Source organism: Notolepis coatsorum (assembly GCF_963971535.1).
Source record: "Notolepis coatsorum genome assembly, chromosome: 1".
NCBI classification, from domain to species: Eukaryota; Metazoa; Chordata; class Actinopteri; order Aulopiformes; family Paralepididae; genus Notolepis; species Notolepis coatsorum.
This window is the reverse complement of record NC_140165.1, coordinates 3,170,259-3,191,465: the sequence shown is the minus strand read 5'-3', so window position 1 is coordinate 3,191,465 and position 21,207 is coordinate 3,170,259. Positions and strand designations below refer to the sequence as shown.

The window sequence follows — 21,207 nt, the reverse complement described above, 5'->3', positions numbered from 1 at the left end:
CTTATCTATTTTATTTTTTTATCTAGCACACTCTCAGGAGCAGAACGGGAAAAAGCATTTCATATAAAAGTATTCTGTATTTTTGTATGACAAACTAATAAAGAAACTTGAAACGTGAACTAGTAACACAAGCTGTTCCCGAGGCAACACAGTTCCACTGACACCACCTCTAGGCGTGTCATCGTAATCGTTTTTGGTTCAATACCGTTCTCCTGGAAGTCAATGTTGACCTTGTTGCTCTCCGCGCTGGCGGCTTTGGTCCAGGCCTGGCCCGGCCGCTGCTTGGTGAAGGCCGTGACGTCGCACCAGTAGAACCCGCGGTCCGACAGCTGAACGCCCGCCAGGCGGAACCGGAACTCCAGAGGTCCGGACTTGGTGAGAGCGAGGCTGTCTCTGCAGAACCAAGATAGACATCTTAAAACTATGGACATAATATAATATGGAGCGAAAATACCTCCATCATCACATCGACTGGAAAAGTGAAGCAAGAGGTAATTTATATGTAAATATATGTATCCTATTAGCATCACTGACCCCTCCTCCTATCTTTACCTCCTATTAGGATCAGTGGCCCCTCCTTCTATATTTACATCCTATTAGGATCAGTGGCCCCTCCTTCTATATTTACATCCTATTAGCATCACTGACCCCTCCTCCCATCTTTACCTCCTATTAGCATCACTGACCCCTCCTCCTATATTTACCTCCTATTAGGATCAGTGGCCCCTCCTTCTATCTTTACCTCCTATTAGGATCAGTGGCCCCTCCTTCTATATTTACCTCCTATTAGGATCAGTGGCCCCTCCTTCCATCTTTACCTCCTATTAGCATCACTGACCCCTCCTCCTATATTTACCTCCTATTAGGATCAGTGGCCCCTCCTTCTATCTTTACCTCCTATTAGGATCAGTGGCCCCTCCTTCTATATTTACCTCCTATTAGGATCAGTGGCCCCTCCTTCTATATTTACCTCCTATTAGGATCAGTGGCCCCTCCTTCTATCTTTACCTCCTATTAGGATCAGTGGCCCCTCCTCCTATCTTTACCTCCTATTAGGATCAGTGGCCCCTCCTTCTATCTTTACCTCCTATTAGGATCAGTGGCCCCTCCTTCCATCTTTACCTCCTATTAGCATCACTGACCCCTCCTTCTATCTTTACCTCCTATTAGGATCAGTGGCCCCTCCTTCCATCTTTACCTCCTATTAGCATCACTGACCCCTCCTTCTATCTTTACCTCCTATTAGGATCAGTGGCCCCTCCTTCCATCTTTACCTCCTATTAGCATCACTGACCCCTCCTTCTATATTTACCTCCTATTAGGATCAGTGGCCCCTCCTCCTATATTTACCTCCTATTAGGATCAGTGGCCCCTCCTTCTATCTTTACCTCCTATTAGCATCACTGACCCCTCCTTCTATATTTACCTCCTATTAGGATCAGTGGCCCCTCCTTCCATCTTTACCTCCTATTATGATCAGTGGCCCCTCCTTCTATCTTTACCTCCTATTAGGATCAGTGGCCCCTCCTTCTATCTTTACCTCCTATTAGGATCAGTGGCCCCTCCTTCTATCTTTACCTCCTATTAGGATCAGTGGCCCCTCCTTCTATCTTTACCTCCTGTTAGGATCAGTGGCCCCTCCTTCCATCTTTACCTCCTATTAGGATCAGTGGCCCCTCCTTCTATCTTTACCTCCTATTAGGATCAGTGGCCCCTCCTTCCATCTTTACCTCCTATTAGGATCAGTGGCCCCTCCTTCCATCTTTACCTCCTATTAGGATCAGTGGCCCCTCCTTCTATCTTTACCTCCTATTAGGATCAGTGGCCCCTCCTTCTATCTTTACCTCCTATTAGGATCAGTGGCCCCTCCTTCTATCTTTACCTCCTATTAGGATCAGTGGCCCCTCCTTCTATCTTTACCTCCTATTAGGATCAGTGGCCCCTCCTTCTATCTTTACCTCCTATTAGGATCAGTGGCCCCTCCGTGCTGCAGAACGTTATCTGGACTCAGGGTCATGATGGTTTTGACGTTGGTCTCCAAGTCCTCCTGTGATTGGACGAGGACAGAATAGCCCGCCTCCCCGAGGTTGTCAGTGACCACAGAGCAGCTCATCTCGAAGGTGGCTCCGCCCACGGAGGCCTCTCGCACACGCTTGGCGACCACGCCCAGAGACGGCCCTGAGATAATATAAAGCAATCAATTAATTACCTGATTAGTCAATTATAAGGGGTATTAAATACTTGGTATTGATATATAGTCAACTGGTGTCAACTATTTTAATCACATTAATGTACTGAATGGGATTGAAACAGAAATCATGATCTACACAGACGCCTCGTAATTACTACACACTGCCTCCACAAACGGACACACACACACACACACACACACACACACACACACACACACACACACACACACACACACACACACACACACACACACACACACACACACACACACACACACACTACTGAATGGGATTGAAACAGAAATCATGATGCATCAATAATCGTTTGAGTCAGTCAGTCAGTCAGTCAGTCAGTCAGTCAGTCAGTCAGTCAGTCAGTCAGTCAGTCAGTCAGTCAGTCAGTCAGTCAGTCAGTCAGTCAGTCAGCCAGCCAGCCAGCCAGTCAGTCGGTAAACCAGTAAGTCAGCCAAATAGACAAAGACCACTGTGTGTGTGTGTGTGTGTGTGTATATGTGTACGTGTGTGCGTGTGTGCGTGTGTGCATGTATGTATGTATGTATGTATGTATGTATGTATGTATGTATGTATGTATGTATGTATGTATGTATGTATGTATGTATGTATGTATGTATGTATGTGTGTGTGTGTGGTGTGTGTGTGTGTGTGTGTGTGTGTAGGGGATTCCCCTCGACTGACCAAAAGGAAGACAGTCTGACCCTCTCACGCCCCGGGTCTCAGTCAGACCGTTTAAAATGCAGTTACATCATCGCTAAATTAGCCAAATTGAGGGCAGATAATTCTAGCAGTTAATTTGGCTAGTGTGGATTTGCTGAGAGAGAGAGAGAGAGAGAGAGAGAGAGAGAGAGAGAGAGAGAGAGAGAGAGAGAGAGAGAGAGAGAGAGAGAGAGAGAGAGAGAGGATAAAGAAGGATAGATAGATATAGATAAATAGAAAAAAATAAGTTTGGGTGAAGAAAGGTCATGTAAGGAATCTGCATCCAAATGAGACAAAGAACTGGTGTGTGTGTGTGAGCGAGAGAGATCTACTGAGATAGACTGATACAGAGAGAGAGAGACGGAGAGAGAAAGAGAGAGAAAGAGAGAGAGGCAGAGAGAGACACAGGCAGAGAGAGACACACAGAGAGAGACAGAGAAACACAGAGAGAGAGAGAGAGAGAGAGAGAGAGAGAGAGAGAGAGAGAAAGAGAGAGAGAGAGAGACAGAGAGAGACAGAGAGAGACAGAGATAGAGATAGAGAGACAGATACATGTATATATAGAGCGACAGAGATACAGAGAAAGAGATGGAGACAGAGTGAATGAGACAGACGGGCAGAGTAAGTAAGTAAGTAAGTAAGTAAGTAAGTAAGTAAGTAAGTAAGTAAGTAAGTAAGTAAGTAAGTAAGTAAGTAAGTAAGTAAGTAAGTATTTATAAAGCACCTTTCATACATGTCATGTAGCTCAAAGTGCTGTACACAAACATAGGCATATATAACGATAAAAGCAATAAAGTAACAGTGATCAGTTAAGATCAATGTTTAAAAAAAATAATAATAATAATAATAATAATAATAATAATAATAATAATAATAATAATAATAATAATAATAATAATAATAATAATAATAACGTAAAAATGAAAACAGTCATTTGCTGACCAGTTTGGGAGAACAGGTCCGCACAGACATGTCCGTTCAGTAGCAACCGGAAGTAGGAAATGCACTAAACCAATGCACTTGTACAGTAGGTAGCAATGTTAGCTCTTATAACGTTAGTGTAGTTACGTTTTTATTAGTGGTCAGAGTTGGGTCCACAGGGCGTATCCAAGCCCCATGGATCCATCAGTGGTCACGTATTGTGTGCGTATGTACCCGTTCCCTCATCTAAAGAGTTGGGTCCACAAGGCTTATCCTAGCCTCATGGATCCATCAGGCTTTTCCAAGCCATAGCGTCTTTGTGTTATGTCTCATAACGTTATCCAGAGAGAGAGAGAGACAGAGAGACAGAGAGAGAGAGAGAGAGAGAGAGAGAGAGGTCACTGTACGACAGGTGAGGTTAAGAATAAGGTGCACTTTATCCATTCATTCATAAAAAAATTTACAGAAAGAATCCTAAACGTTTCTCCATTAACTCAATCAGCGCCAGTCGGGTTTTCATCGTTATTTCTTTTATTCGATATTTGTATTCACTTCTCTCACACGGACCACGGGGTTACCATAGGGAACCACTCTGAGATCGCTAGAGTGCAAAACCAGCCGCATCCTTGTAAGTGGCAGTATCGCCCACCCTTCGAAACCTTTTTTTTCACACCCGGTGTTACGTTTAATTCACTCCCGGCGCAGTTTTTTTGATCAGGCGAGTCTAGCGGTTCACTCGATGGCATTGAAACACGTTCAATGGCCCTGATGCATGTGTTGTGGTGGATTATGTTGGTGACACGATGGACACCAATACTGGAAATCGCAATCAGACAATTGGAATATTCTTTTTGGGGTACCTCCTAGTGAAGGTAAGGACTATATGACATCAATCCTGCTTTGATCCAACCATGATTTCACATAGATCGCAACGACCATGAGTAACGTACTACAGAACGTATGCCGTTGGTGACGATCAAAGCATCAAATATATATACACATAATTTATATATATATATTATATACATTTGATTTGGAAATAGTAGCGTGTCCAGGCAAGCAACGCCAACGCTTTTAGTCAAATTCACGTATTCCTCCATAGCGCCGTTTTCTGGAATTAACCAGGATCACTCTGAAACTATACTTATATTCACCACGGTATAACATGCGAACGTATACATGAGAAAATGTATTATTTTTCACATATTGAACGATGGATAGTTGATGTCAAATGAACCATAGTATTGTATCCATAGCTACTGTATAATATATAATATAGATATAGCCCTGCAAACACCGCCACGCATTTCTATCTCTTAGAGCGGTGGCACAGTAGGAACAAAGATGCTCTAGGCCCGCGGCGCTGAATGAGTTAAGAGAGGAGGAACACATCCAAGTCCTCCTGGGGGAGGAGCCTCTGATGGGGGAGGGGCCACTGCTGGATTGGTGTCAGCAGGCCATAGCCTGAGAGACAGTGTTGTGACTTCATGTTTATTTATATATCATCATGTAATCAACCAGTTATGCTCCCCATGTTATTCTATTATATGGACTCATTCCATCCATACAATATGGACAACATGAGTTGAATTGAATTGTTGTTTGATTGTATATTTATTTATTAATGTTTATTAATGTTAAGTTGTTAACACATTCGGCGCCAGACCCGAGATATCCCGGGCTAACTCGCCATGCGTTGGGCGCCAAGACCCGAGATTGGTTTTGGTTGTTTATTCCTTTATTCGATATTTTTATTCATTATTCATCCACGGACTTCTGTGTTGCCATAGGGAATGAGTCTGAGGTCGCCAAACTGCAATGCTGGCCGCATCCCGCCAGGCCACGTGAGCGGATCGGCGCGGCCGAGAAATCCGCTCTTCGCTCTTTAAAGCTTGGTCCGCTCCGCTAATCGCTCATGTTGACCCCGCCCCCAAGTCGCTCTCCGCTCGCTCACCCCTCACCTTGAATCGAGCGATCCCCGCTCCCCGCGCCAGATCGCTCGGCAGATTTTAATTTTTTTTGGAGCATGGTGTAAATTAGCTCAAACTACAACAGTCTACACCCCCTGGGCCCCTTAACAATTGTTTGTATTGAGCCGCATTGTAATTGTACCCATTCTGCAATGTTAAATAACGTTGTTTATCCATTCACTAGCTCTATTAAGCGATGATAGGCTAGCCGAGCCACAATGCTATGGTCGCTGCCATTAACGTTAGCATGCCAAAGCCTGAACAGGATATCACAGGTTCACCCTTCTCATTGGTTGAAAATGGCCTTCATGTTTGTACATCGCCATCTGTTGCTTTGGCATTGTACTGCATGTATATATTACATCAACAGTGTTAAACCACTGTGAGCGGCCTGGAGTGGATTGGAGCGGAGGAGAATTCTCCCTCCGGACGTCGCGCCGACTCATTTTAAAACCCACTCCTCACTCAGGTCAAAACCGCCCGCTCCGCGCCGCTCACATGGCCTGCATCCCGCTAGATGGCGGTATCGAGCACCCTTTGTACCCTTGTATCTTGGCCTGTGTAGTGGCCAAACGTCTCCGGTTTCATGTTTCCTTGTCGGGCTAGGGCAACCGTTCTGCCGGTTCCATTGAGGCGAGTAAAATATCCCAGATCCATATGTTGTGGTGGATTATGCCTTGGGCCAAATGGACATTGGATGTACCAGATGGCGATCAAAGAATTGGAATATTATTTTTGGAATACTCCCGATCCCAGGTAAGAATGATCCGACGTAAAGTTTTGCTTGATCCTGCAATGCTTTTGTACCGATCGGGCTGATAAGTGTTTTTAGTGTTGAATACGACTGCCATTGCTGACAATCAAATAATCAGAAACGACCCCCCCCCCCCCCCCCCCTTTCATGCATTCATGATGGAACATAATACCTATGATAGATTTGATTTCGGGATAATAGCGTATACAGGCAAGAAACGGCAACGTCTATAGTGGAATGGACGAATAGGGCTATAACTCAGCATTTCATGAATTACCCTAGACCGCTCTAAAACCATACTTATATTCACCACGGTATAACACGGGAACGTATGGATGGGAAAATGTATAATTTTTCACATATTGAACGATAGATAGGTGATGTCAAATGGGCCATAGTATTGTATCCATAGCTCTAATATAGAATATAGTTATAGCTCTACAAACAAGGTGACGCAGTCCTATCGTGCTACAGCAGGCCCCAACTAATAGCTGGCGCCGAATGAGTTAATAATGTTCTGTACTGCTTTGGCAACATAGGTCATGTTAATAAAGCTAATTTGAATTTGAGTGCATAATGTGTGTGTGTGTGTGTGGTCAGTGTGTGTGTATTCAGTGTGCGTGAGACACAGGACGATAGAAGCCTCGCTATATTTAGAATTAGCATGTTGGCGCCCGTTTTGCTCACAATGACACAAACAATGTGCACGCGCGTGTGTGTGCGTCTGTAGCGTGACACATTTTCTAGGGTCTCCCACAGACTCTCACATCCACCCACACAAACCCCTTCCCCCTTCCCCATCAGTGGAAAAACAAGAGAGCCCTGTTCTCTCTCTCCCTCCATCCCTTCTTAATACTAGATCTGCCTATCTGTCTAACCCTGAATATGATGGAGATAGGTTAATACTAGATCTGCCTATCTGTCTAAACCTGCATATGATGGATAGGTTAATACCAGATCTGCCTATCTGTCTAACCCTGCATATGATGGATAGGTTAATACCAGATCTGCCTATCTGTCTAACCCTGCATATGATGGATAGGTTAATACCAGATCTGCCTATCTGTCTAAACCTGCATATGATGGATAGGTTAATACCAGATCTGCCTATCTGTCTAAACCTGCATATGATGGATAGGTTAATACCAGATCTGCCTATCTGTCTAACCCTGCATATGATGGAGATAGGTTAATACCAGATCTGCCTATCTGTCTAACCCTGCATATGATGGAGATAGGTTAATACCAGATCTGCCTATCTGTCTAAACCTGCATATGATGGATAGGTTAATACCAGATCTGCCTATCTGTCTAACCCTGCATATGATGGATAGGTTAATACCAGATCTGCCTATCTGTCTAAACCTGCATATGATGGATAGGTTAATACCAGATCTGCCTATCTGTCTAAACCTGCATATGATGGATAGGTTAATACCAGATCTGCCTATCTGTCTAACCCTGCATATGATGGAGATAGGTTAATACCAGATCTGCCTATCTGTCTAAACCTGCATATGATGGATAGGTTAATACCAGATCTGCCTATCTGTCTAACCCTGCATATGATGGAGATAGGTTAATACCAGATCTGCCTATCTGTCTAACCCTGCATATGATGGAGATAGGTTAATACCAGATCTGCCTATCTGTCTAAACCTGCATATGATGGATAGGTTAATACCAGATCTGCCTATCTGTCTAACCCTGCATATGATGGATAGGTTAATACCAGATCTGCCTATCTGTCTAAACCTGCATATGATGGATAGGTTAATACCAGATCTGCCTATCTGTCTAAACCTGCATATGATGGATAGGTTAATACCAGATCTGCCTATCTGTCTAACCCTGCATATGATGGAGATAGGTTAATACCAGATCTGCCTATCTGTCTAAACCTGCATATGATGGATAGGTTAATACCAGATCTGCCTATCTGTCTAAACCTGCATATGATGGAGATAGGTTAATACCAGATCTGCCTATCTGTCTAAACCTGCATATGATGGATAGGTTAATACCAGATCTGCCTATCTGTCTAACCCTGCATATGATGGATAGGTTAATACCAGATCTGCCTATCTGTCTAAACCTGCATATGATGCAGATAGGTTCATAATAGATCTGCCTAAACCTGAATCATACAGGATGCCATTTAGCTTTCTGTTCGTGTTTACTGAATAAAACCTTAACCAGGATATTAGCCAGTATCTGGAATATTAATATGTATATAAAACACCTTAACCAGGATCCTCATGTCAGCTTTAATAATCTACGTTTGGTCACAACAGCCACCAGAAATAAACCTGATGGAAAACAATGTTCCTCAGCCTTGGGCCCCGTGCTGTACATGGAAAGAGATGGAGAGATAAGAGAGATATAGATACAGAGGCAGAGAGAGAGAGAGAGAGAGAGAGAGAGAGAGAGAGAGAGAGAGAGAGAGAGAGAGAGAGAGAGAGAGAGAGAGAGAGGCAGAGAGAGAGAGATGCAGAGATAGAGAGAGGCAGAGAGAGAGAGAGAGAGAGAGAGAGAGAGAGAGAGAGAGAGAGAGAGAGAGAGAGAGAGAGAGAGAGAGAGAGAGAGAGAGAGAGAGAGAGAGAGATATGCAGAGATAGAGAGAGGCAGAGGCAGAGGCAGAGAGAGAGAGAGAGAGAGAGAGAGAGAGAGAGAGAGAGAGAGAGAGAGAGAGAGAGAGAGAGGCAGAGGCAGAGAGAGAGAGAGAGAGAGAGGCAGAGAGAGAGATGCAGAGATAGAGAGAGGCAGAGGCAGAGAGAGAGAGAGAGAGAGAGAGGCAGAGAGAGAGATGCAGAGATAGAGAGAGGCAGAGGCAGAGGCAGAGAGAGAGAGAGAGAGAGAGAGAGAGAGAGAGAGAGAGAGAGGCAGAGAGAGAGAGATGCAGAGATAGAGAGAGGCAGAGGCAGAGAGAGGGAGAGAGAGAGAGAGAGAGAGAGGCAGAGGCAGAGAGATAGAGAGGGAGAATGAGAGACACGTGTGGTTTAGTGTTTTCAACAAGGTCTAAGGAAGTGCTTTTATAGAAACTGTCAAGGACAAAATATTTTTCCCACAGGGACTGTTGGAAAGACAGACAGACGGACAGCTATTTAGATAGATAGATGGACAGACAGACAGATAGACGGACAGACAGACAGATAAACAGAGACAGTATTTAGATAGATGGACAGACAGAATGTGCGAATGGGTAAAATGTGAGTAACAAATTGTAAAGCGCTTTGGATAAAGGCGCTATATAAAAAAGCAGCCATTTACCATTTACCAAGAGGAAAGAAGAGGAGAGGAGAGGAAAGGTGAGAGGAGAGCAGAAGAGATGAGAAGTGAAGAGAAGATAATATAAGATATTCCTTCATTGATCCCCTTGAGGAAATTCAGGAGAAGAAGAGTGACCGACAGTGGCTCAGGAGGTAGAGCAGTCGTCTGGCAATCCAGAGGTTCCCGGTTCGATTCCCGCTCCTCCCGGGCAGCGTGTCGATGTGTCCTTGAGCAAGACACTTAACCCCTAATTGCTCCCGATGAGCAGCTTGGCACCTTGCATGGTCGCCTCCGCCGTCGGTGTGTGTGAATGAATGGGTGAATGTGAGGAACAAATTGTAAAGCGATTTGGATAAAAGCGCTATAGAAATGCACCATTTACCATTATAAAAGAGGAGAGCAGAGGAGAGAAGAGGGGCAAAGAGGAAAGGGGAGGAGAGGAAAGACTTAAGAATACTGTAAATCCAATAGTCTTGCAAAAGCGGGCCATTCGGAACCTTTTCAAGGCTGGTTACTATGACCACACAAATCCATTGTTTATAAAGTCTCATGTTACGAAATGTAATGATTTGGTTTATTATAAAATTATGCAAATAATGTACAGAGCTAAATCAAAGGTTTTTTTTCAAATGAAAGAAAATATGATTTGAGAGATATTTTTTTATTTACTGTTCAAAAAGCTAAGACAGGGATTAAAAGGAGGTGTATTTCTATTATTGGGGTTAACTTGTGGAACAATGCTGATATACAGTTAAGAATGGTTCTCTCTTGGTTTTTAAGAAAATGGTTTGTAAAGCTATTTTTTAAAACTACAAGGGTGAATAATACAGTTTTTTGCTATTTTCTTTTAGAATACTGTTTGCGTCTTAATTTAGTTAAGAATATAGGACAGGCATGTATAAGCATTATGCTTCAGTCTGTACCTTTTCAGTCACTGTAAAATTAAATATTGTTAAATGATGGTGTAACTGAGGGGTACAATTCCCTGACTGTATTGATAAGTATGGTATCATTAAACCACTACCGCTTTATGTACTTTAATTACTGGCCATACAGTACATGATATATAAATATGATGAACACTTCCCACAATGAATCGGTTCCACACAAAGGTGTAATCAAGTATTTATTGCAGCAAAAGGTACATAATATACTTCTCTATTTTACCTTGGATGCGCTTATAAGGCAAAGGAATGTGCGTAGGCAAATCAATAATGAATGTCCATTCTCTGGTTACGCAGGAGGTAATTATACAACCTGAATCTTAGGGAATTATATCTATGGTACACTAGTAATATATAGCGGGAGATACTGGAAGGGTCCCCCCGGTTGTAAGCCAGCAGGGGTAGAGAATCTGTCGGTAGTAGAGAGTCTGGTCAACGATGACTAAGGAGACTCCAAGTACAGGAGACGGTGCAATAGTCTCTTGATCCACAGACGAATACAGCTGTTCTCCGTAGACTGTAGCTCCACAGTGAAGAAAGCTAGCCGGCCTCAGGCTCTCTGAGGCGCAGACTCGACTTGGCTCCTCACAGGGTAAATCCCACACGTGTAGGCGTCGGCGATTCTCCGCTCCATAAATCACAGGACCAAAACAAATATAATCCAGCCGCAAAGGGCTATGTAGTCGTCGGGTAGATTAATCCAGTGTACATGTCCACACGGTTCTCGTCTAGGTCTCCTCGGGTGAAAGCGCCATGAAAGCAGCCCAGCCTGGATAAGCACTCTAGCTGGTACGAGGAAGCGTTGGTGATGCTGGTCACTGTAGAACTTTAGCCGCACGATACACTATACACAAATAGACTATTACTGACTTAATAGAAATATGTCGCACTCGACGGTATAGCGCCAAACTCTGACAATTCAGTTATTAATTCGCACGCGGTCTCAATGCTCTATTTGGGGCCAAACAGGCCATACTTCACCGCACGGAGTATCGTGGGTGAGGCTTCAACTTATTGGGTAACTCTACTTCTGTATTCACCTGCGCCATATTTATATGCACGGCGAACAAACTAGTGCCAACCTCATTTCTGTCTCGTATTCCTGGGCAAGGCCGGGCATGTACAGACATGTCTTGACGGTGGCTTTGAACCTGACTCTGGAGGCTGGTCCCTGGCGCCTGTGGACCGCTGTCCAATAGGAGAACGAAACATCATGGTCCGTACTAGGCTAAAGGGATATTCCGTGTATATGTACAAGGAATATACAAGGGATATCAAACGATATACAAATACTATGCAATATATATCAATCAATAAATATATATATTCGGTTTAATCTGATCCTTTGTAACAGCCGCCTCCTAATTAGTCCCACCTAATTAGCTAAGCAGAGACAGATTAACCTCACTGTCCACTACTCAATGTCTGTTGTGAGGGGTCGGGCAGTTCACAAAGTCATGGGGTCATGGTCGTCATCGATAGTATCGGGGAGCCTTGGCAGTTCTATTAGCCTCGCCACGGGTCGGGTGCAGATCCGTCCCTGGACGAGCACCTCGGCCGCTCGGACCTTTCCGTCGGCACCGGTGATCACTTTGCTTACGCGGCCAGCCGGCCACATAGCTCGGGGTAGTGACTGGTCGATAATCATGACGACTGTTCCTTCTGTCAAATTGTCTCTCTCTTTCACCCATTTCTGGCGGGTCTGTAGAGACGGTAGATAGTGGAGTAGGAAGCTGTTCCAAAACTTGTCAGCCAATACTTGACTGTACCTCCACATTCTTCGGCCGTTCGCTTCTTCAGGCCTGTACATTGTCTGTGGTAGCGCGGGGTCCAGCCGCCCCATCGAGAGTGTGTTGGGGGTGACTGGGTCGACATCTGCTCCATCACTTGAGACGTAACCGAGGGGCTTTGAGTTCAATACTCCCTCGATCTCCGTGAGGACTGTCATTAGGACTTCTTCCGCCACGGTCTGGGCCCCAAGCACGGCGTACAGGGCTGTCTTTATTGAACGTACTTCTCGTTCCCAAGTTCCACCGAAGTGAGGTGCGTTCGGGGGATTAAACTGGAAGTCAATCTGGGATGGAGCGAGGTGGGTCTTAAGTTCTGGGCCCATAGCTTGGAAGCTCTCTCTCAGCTCTCTTTCTCCGCCTTTGAAGTTTGTCCCGTGATCAGACAATAATATAGACGGTTTGCCTTTCCGCGATGTGAATCTTCGGAAGGCCATAAGGAATGAGTCTGTGCTCATGGTTGGAAGGAGTTCTATATGCATCGCTCGGGTGGTCATGCATTTGAATACAATACCCCACCGCTTCTCGGTTCCTCTTCCTTTCTTTATATACAGCGGGCCGAAACAGTCCATACCGGTGGAGTGAAAAGGCTTGTCGCCGAGTCGGAGGCGACAGGGAGGTAGGTCAGCCATCCGGGGTATACTGGGCTGCGCTCGCCACTTACGACAGTCTAGACAGGTTCGCTGGAAGCGCCGCACTGCTTCTCTCCCTTGCAGTATCCAATAACGACGTCTGATCTCCGCGAAGACTCTCTCTGCCCCGGCGTGATGCACATCCTCGTCGTATTTCTTTATGATCAGCTCTGTGACCTTGTGTCGGCTGTTTAAGACTATCGGGTACTTGACGTCATCCGGTAAGTCTGGAGCTCTCCGCAGACGACCACCCACTCTGATGAGACCATGGGCGTCGCTCTCGGGGGCTAGGTGGAGCAGTCTGCTGTCTGATGGGACGGGCTTTGCTCCCTGTAGACAGTCTAGCTCATCGGGGAACGAGTCTCTCTGGGCTCGTTGTAGTAGAAGAAGTTCTGCTTCTTCGTAGTCAGCTGCTGTAATGTCAGTAGTGAGCTGAACCTCTGGGTGGTGCCACAGGAATGTCTTTAGCTGCGCACTCTCTAGGGTGAGGCAATCGTCTATGTCGGGGTCTGTGGAGACGAGTGTGTTCAATCCACAGAACATAGATTTCTTGTTTTCGGCCTCCTCTTTACTCGCTTCCCGTGGGGTGGGTGTAGGCCACTCTTCTTCCGGGAGCTTGAGGAACTCTGGCCCGTCACTGTATAGGTTGTGACGGGTGAGGTCATCCAGGGACATTCCCCGGGTGATGACGTCAGCTGGGTTGTGTTTTGTGTCCACATACCTCCAGCTTGCTACTTCTGTTAAATCTTGAATCTCTGTGACTCTGACTCCCACGAAGACCTTGTATCTGCACGAATCAGACCGGATCCATGTGAGTACTGTCGTGGAGTCTGACCACAAGATTGTTCTTTGCACCGGAATGGTGAGTTCACGTTGGATTAACGTGGCGAGTTGCGCTCCTGCTAGGGCTGCGCAGAGCTCTAGACGCGGGATAGATTGTTGCTTTCGTGGGGCTATTCTTGAGCGAGCCAGGATGAAAGCAGTATGTATTTCTCCTCCCTCCTCTCGGGCACGCAAGTAGGCCACCGAACCGTAGGCTACTTCGGAGGCGTCGCTGAAGACGTGCAGGTCCATCTGGCACGTCTCCGGCCTCACTGTGGGTGGGAAGTAGCTGCGGCGTATGTTGACACCTGGGAGTGAGCTGAGTTCCGTCTCCCACTCTCTCCATGTGGATGCAAGGTGTTCGGGTATGGGGTCGTCCCAGCCCTGGTCCTTGTCCCATAACGCTCTTACAATCATCTTTGCCCTGGTGGTGTAAGGTAGAATACATCCCAACGGGTCATATTGTCTGGCGAGTGTTCTGTATACACTCCGTCTGGTGGTCGGTAGTGCAGTCGACCTTCCCTGCTCCTTGGTCAGGGGTGTGTGTTTATAATGGAGCGAGTCTGTTTTGAAGCGCCAGACTAGTCCTAATGTCATTTCTTGGGCTTCTCCTGGGATGGTCGCCATCCAGGTCTCGCTGCTTGCTGCCTTGTCCTCGGGGGAGAGGCTGCGCAAGACTTGCGGGTCGCTGCTGGCCCACTGCCTGAGATCAAAGCCGCCTTTGATCAGGGAGGCGCGGAGCTTGAGTAGAAGGGCCTCGGCTTCTTCTGGCGTCGAGACGCTTTGCAGACAGTTGTCCACGTAGAAACTATTTCCTACACTTTGTCGGACCTCTTCATCAGCTGCTGGGTCCTCTGCGACGTGTTTTTGCAGTGCAAACGTAGCACAGCATGGGCTGCATGTGGTTCCGAAAGGGAGGACTTCCCATTGATAGATGGCTGGTTGCTCATCCCCGATCCTCTCTCTCCATAGGAACCGCAGCAGGGGCTTGTCCTCCTCCACTAGTCTCACCTGCAGGAACATCCCTTTGATGTCGCCGCTGATGGCCACCTTGTCTTGGCGGAAACGTAGTAACACGCCTAGTAGAGAGGGGCCGAGTGTTGGGCCGGGCAAGAGCTCTTTATTCAGATTTTGTGATCCGATCTGGTAGCTGCAGTTGAACACAATACGATCCTTGCCGTTGTGGTGGACTTTGTGGTGCGGCACGTACCATGATTCGGTCGTCTGATCGGCCTCTTTAATGTCAATTTTCTTTATGTGTCCCGCTGTGATTAGCTTGTTAATCTCAGCGCGGTACACCGTCTCTTGAGCGGGGTCTCTGGCTAGGCGCCGCTCTGTGTTCAATAGATACCGCTCCGTCGCTTCTTTTGGGGCGTGGAAGGTAGGCATACCCTCTCGCCTCAGGAGTGGAGTTGCGTATCTCATCACTCCGTTGACTTTGACTCTCTTTGTCCCCTGCTCGAGGAGGGCTATAGCGTAAATGTCTTCCTTGGAACGAATGTCTTTCTTTTCGTTCTTAAAGGGCATTGTCTCTAGTGTCCATAGCCTCTCGACATGCTGTAGGAGGGTGGTGTCTTCTTCTGTCACTCTGGAGTGGAGGCAGTTAGTGGCTGCTGTTCGGTTAAGAGACTTAGCGAGGGGGCCTTGTAATGTCCATCCTAGGCGGGTCTCGACTGCTGCAGGACAGCCTCTGGGCCCTGTGTGGACCCGGTCTATCGGGACGATGAGGTCTGCATGGTCTATGAGCGGTATAGGTAGTTGACGCAGGTGCACATATTTATCCATCAGCTTGGCGATGGGGTAGGTGTACTGCGACAGGCCTATTTCTTGGCTGGTGAAAGCATTAGTAATCCTATACCGTCTCTCTGGCTGCCCGCTTGCTGCGATAGTGAAGGAGACATTCTCGCCCTTTATCGTCTTTAGATCTCTTCTTATTGTCCGAATCGTCATCTGGTTTTCGCTCCCCCGCAGCCCCAGCTGGGCCGCAGCGGACGCGAGGAGAAGGGTCTTCTCTGACCCGTCGTCAAGGACGGCGTAAGTGTCCATGACCTTATCTTGGTAACTCAGTGTTACGCGGACCACCTTTAAGAGCACCCGGGCGCCCCCGCTGCTGGCGGGGTCAATGTACATAACACTTGCCTTTGTGCTGCTTGAGGGTGCAGGCTTTCTTCTGTTACGGTCGTGTAGGACATCTAGGTGGGCTCCGTCACACCGACTACACCTCTTCTTTAAGCGGCAATCGGCTGCCATGTGACTGCGCGCACATCGGTAACAGCGTCGGTTGGACTTTATCCATTGACTCACCTCGTCGGCGGTCATCTTATTGAACGTGTCACATTGTGACAACCAGTGTTCCTTTTCGCAGTACGGGCACACCATCTTCCACTTCTCTTTCATCGAGGGGGTACTGTGGTTCTTGCTGCTCGGTACTGATTCTGATTGGTGCATGACGGTCACCAATCTGCGGCCATCGTTTGCTCTCCTAGGTCCCTCTCTGGAGCTTGGGGTGCTCCGCATGAACGTATCCAACCGTAGGCTGTTGACTTCTCTCGCCAGGAAGTCGGCTAGGTCTAGGAGGGATGGCTCGGGACCGTTAGGATCACGGTGGTCTCTTTGCCGCCTGAAGCGCTCTTGTCGGGCGGGCGGAAGCTTCTCTAAAATCCTCTCGACATTAGAGTTTGCGTACAGTTCGTGCATACCCTTTTCTCTTTGCGCCCCCAGCATCCCTACCAGGGATTGTACCTTGATAGACAGGTCATCTAGTGAGCGATTGTCTGTGGCTGGGGGTAGGCGGTCAATATGCCTTATCTCTTGTATTACGTAGTCCCATATGCGTCCATATCTTTGGTCGAGTGCTGCTAGAGCCGCTGTGTATGGGGTAGTAGAGGTGGCATAGGCCAGCGCTATATTGTGCGCTCGGGGCACCTTGAGGTGCTTCAGTAGGATAGCATACTTGTACGGTTCATCAGCTACATCGGACATCATTGTCTCTAAGCACATTCGTAGCTCCGTGTACTGTGCTCTGTTCTCGTGGGTGAAGTCCGGAAACGTCGGTGTGCCAATGTATGATGCCATGGATGGCTGGCACATCGGTGAGCGTTGGAAGAGAGGCCTCCTAGGCGAGTCTCCTCTTACGCCTCTTGGTGGGCTGGTACCTGCTGGGTACCATGGCCCGCGTATCCAGGTGCTGTTCCTCGGGGCTGGTTGTGCGTCAAGCTCACCCGTGAATTGAGTCGGGGGTCTGTAGCGCAGAGCCGCGGGGGTAGAGCCTGGGCTGTACTGGACCTCCTGGTCCTGTGGAGTACTGTGCTGCTGTCGGGCTTGACTCTCCTCCTCTCCCTCTTCTTCTTCCTCTGGCAGGTCCTCTAGATCCTGTAGTCGTCTATTTAGCCTCTCCGCGGTGTAGACCGTTTCTTCCTTGTAGCTGGGTCTCACTTGGACCGGTCGGGGAAGGGGTTCGGAGGGGGGTATAGGCTCTCTCTGGTGGTCGGGCTCAGGGTCGCTTGATCGGGTAGGGGAGGGTGCCCTTGACCCTTGTCTTGACGAGGCCCTGGAACCCCGTGCGGAGGGAGGGGGTGTTGCCCTGGTGATCAGCTGCTCCATTATCTGCGCTTGTAATCGGTCGCGCTCGGCTTCGCGCTTGGTGAGAGCGAGGTCGCGCTCTGCTTCTCTTTGGGCACCGGCAGCGGCGCGCTGGGCTTCGGCGGCGGCGCGCTGGGCTTCGGCCCGGTCCCTACCATATTCTCTTCCGTCTGAAGGCGTCTAATCTCTAGACGTATACGATTTTCGTCGCTCCGTTGCTGCGCTTGAAGGCGTTCTCTTTCCATGGAAGAATGTTCGCGCTCACTAAGCGTCTGTGCTTGGAGTCGGTCGCGCTCTGTTGAGGCTGCTAGGCTGGCGAGGAATGCCTGTGCCAGCATCTTGTCCGCCTCGCTGGGGGAAGACGCTGGTTGAGGTGATCCGCTCCTGGCAGTACTCGTTGGAGATCTGTTCTCCTGTGGCGAGTCCTGGAGATCCATCTCCGGGGTGCTCTCCTCTTCTTGTAGCGGGTAGAGTTCCATCCCTGGAGAGCTGTCTTTATCCTGGAGCTCTCCGGGGACTACTTCTTCGGTCTTGGCGGGGGGTAAAGTCATGTCGGGTCCCTCCTGGTCCCTACCGTGAGCTTGGTCAGTTACGTTAGAACCCACTAGGGCCTCTATTGGCGGGGTAGCCTGGTCGATAGGGTCGGACATAATTTTACTATCTACTTTTTCCGCGTTTACCGTCTGTAGAAAGCTAGGTAGTATATTGGCAACGTAATCCTCTAAGTACTGAGGTGTCTGCCGTCTACGCTGCGGGCGATCTACTTTAGGAGAACCGTTTTGTGGAGTGTTCATCATAGGCCATGTCAATATTAATACCACTATATTAATATTACACTAGTTACCCTCCGGCTCGAAGGACCAATTGTAACTGAGGGGTACAATTCCCTGACTGTATTGATAAGTATGGTATCATTAAACCACTACCGCTTTATGTACTTTAATTACTGGCCATACAGTACATGATATATAAATATGATGAACACTTCCCACAATGAATCGGTTCCACACAAAGGTGTAATCAAGTATTTATTGCAGCAAAAGGTACATAATATACTTCTCTATTTTACCTTGGATGCGCTTATAAGGCAAAGGAATGTGCGTAGGCAAATCAATAATGAATGTCCATTCTCTGGTTACGCAGGAGGTAATTATACAACCTGAATCTTAGGGAATTATATCTATGGTACACTAGTAATATATAGCGGGAGATACTGGAAGGGTCCCCCCGGTTGTAAGCCAGCAGGGGTAGAGGATCTGTCGGTAGTAGAGAGTCTGGTCAACGATGACTAAGGAGACTCCAAGTACAGGAGACGGTGCAATAGTCTCTTGATCCACAGACGAATACAGCTGTTCTCCGTAGACTGTAGCTCCACAGTGAAGAAAGCTAGCCGGCCTCAGGCTCTCTGAGGCGCAGACTCGACTTGGCTCCTCACAGGGTAAATCCCACACGTGTAGGCGTCGGCGATTCTCCGCTCCATAAATCACAGGACCAAAACAAATATAATCCAGCCGCAAAGGGCTATGTAGTCGTCGGGTAGATTAATCCAGTGTACATGTCCACACGGTTCTCGTCTAGGTCTCCTCGGGTGAAAGCGCCATGAAAGCAGCCCAGCCTGGATAAGCACTCTAGCTGGTACGAGGAAGCGTTGGTGATGCTGGTCACTGTAGAACTTTAGCCGCACGATACACTATACACAAATAGACTATTACTGACTTAATAGAAATATGTCGCACTCGACGGTATAGCGCCAAACTCTGACAATTCAGTTATTAATTCGCACGCGGTCTCAATGCTCTATTTGGGGCCAAACAGGCCATACTTCACCGCACGGAGTATCGTGGGTGAGGCTTCAACTTATTGGGTAACTCTACTTCTGTATTCACCTGCGCCATATTTATATGCACGGCGAACAAACTAGTGCCAACCTCATTTCTGTCTCGTATTCCTGGGCAAGGCCGGGCATGTACAGACATGTCTTGACGGTGGCTTTGAACCTGACTCTGGAGGCTGGTCCCTGGCGCCTGTGGACCGCTGTCCAATAGGAGAACGAAACATCATGGTCCGTACTAGGCTAAAGGGATATTCCGTGTATATGTACAAGGAATATACAAGGGATATCAAACGATATACAAATACTATGCAATATATATCAATCAATAAATATATATATTCGGTTTAATCTGATCCTTTGTAACAGATGGTGTATATATATTGTATTGTGTGTAGTGCTTTAACTTGAGATTAATTTAAATAATTTTAAGCATTAAAATAAATTAATCTAGATCTCAAATTTCAAATTGATTTGACGGTTTCGCGCCCAGACAGTGTAGAATCCTACATGAGCCGTCGTATTAACGCCTCAACTGTCCCAATTCTAGTTAACTGCCTACTAGACACCCTCTCTCCCTTCCTCTCTTACTCTGGCCCCCTTGATCTCTTTACAGACAAACTTAACGCCGCCCTTCGTAGCACGCTCGACATTGTCGCTCCCCTTAAGCCTAAAATTAAACATGCTCCGCAAAAACAAACACCCTGGTTTACGGAGGAAACTCGCTCCTTTAAAAAGGCTTGTCGCAAACTTGAACATAAATGGCGTTCGACCAAACTCGAAGTATTCCGCCTTGCCTGGAATGATAGTTTACGTAACTACAAAAAGGCACTCTCACTTGCCAAAACCAAATTTTTCCAGGCTCATTAACCCTTTTCCCGGCAATAACGGCGTACGACGAGTTTCAAGGTCATGCGAATTCTGCCAATAACGGCGTACGGCGTTATTCTGATCATATTTAATATTTTTCGCCATGGTATTCATATTTCATTCACGGAGCCTTGTCAGATGCTGCGGGACTCAGCACAACTCTGCAACGCTTTAATACTGCCACCTGGTGGCTGAGCGGCGAGTTGCCAAACCGGAAATGCCCGTTGCAGCTCGGTCCGTCCCCTAATTCCATCCGGCCACTCGTTTATCGTCCCGGGACTCAAGACACACACTGTGGATATCGATCGTTGCCATAACTCAATAATCCACATGATTTGGGCGTATATTAGTATTATACAAACCGGAACTGGATCGCCTCGATCCACATCACATAACTGGGATCTGTTTGCTCCACTCTCATCACCCAACGGTAAGAGGAGACTGACTTGAGTTTCAGCGTTTTTGTTTATCATTTTCGATACAAACTGCTCTGATCAATATATCACCCCATACTACATAAATCATTTAACGTCGGTCACGGAATTATAAACGACCCCCCCCCCCCCTCCGTTCACCCGCGCATGGTCAGTCATAACGTTTAGGACCATGTACAGTTGAAATCTTTTATATATTGTTGATCGGTATCAAAACGGCATTTGATAATCTAATATATGCATTTATGTCTATATCTCACATTCTAGGAAATACTGCAGAAAACGATAAAAACATATTTATACTCTAGACGGTATTTTCGTATGAATGTGTGAATGAAAAAGTAAAACGTTCCTACATCCTGAACGATAGATAATTGATGTTGAATGGGCCATAGTAATGTCAATTTAGCAATACAATTTAAAAAGTTATAGCCCTGCAAAGAAGGTGTGGAATCTATGGAGTGAAAAATCTTCAATCTTAGCG

General features: G+C 47.0%; 1 protein-coding gene across 1 annotated transcript in view; it reads right to left on the bottom strand.

Moving 5' to 3' along the window:
* Positions 1–21,207, bottom strand: part of ptgfrnb (prostaglandin F2 receptor inhibitor b) — a 198,089-nt gene that overhangs the window by 60,667 nt on the left and 116,215 nt on the right. The window contains exons 7-8 of the mRNA XM_084330038.1: positions 1,959–2,178; positions 206–393 (exon numbers count right to left, since the gene is read on the bottom strand). Of these exons, the coding sequence (XP_084186164.1) occupies positions 206–393; positions 1,959–2,178 (408 nt within the window). The remainder of the gene's footprint in view (positions 1–205; positions 394–1,958; positions 2,179–21,207) is intronic.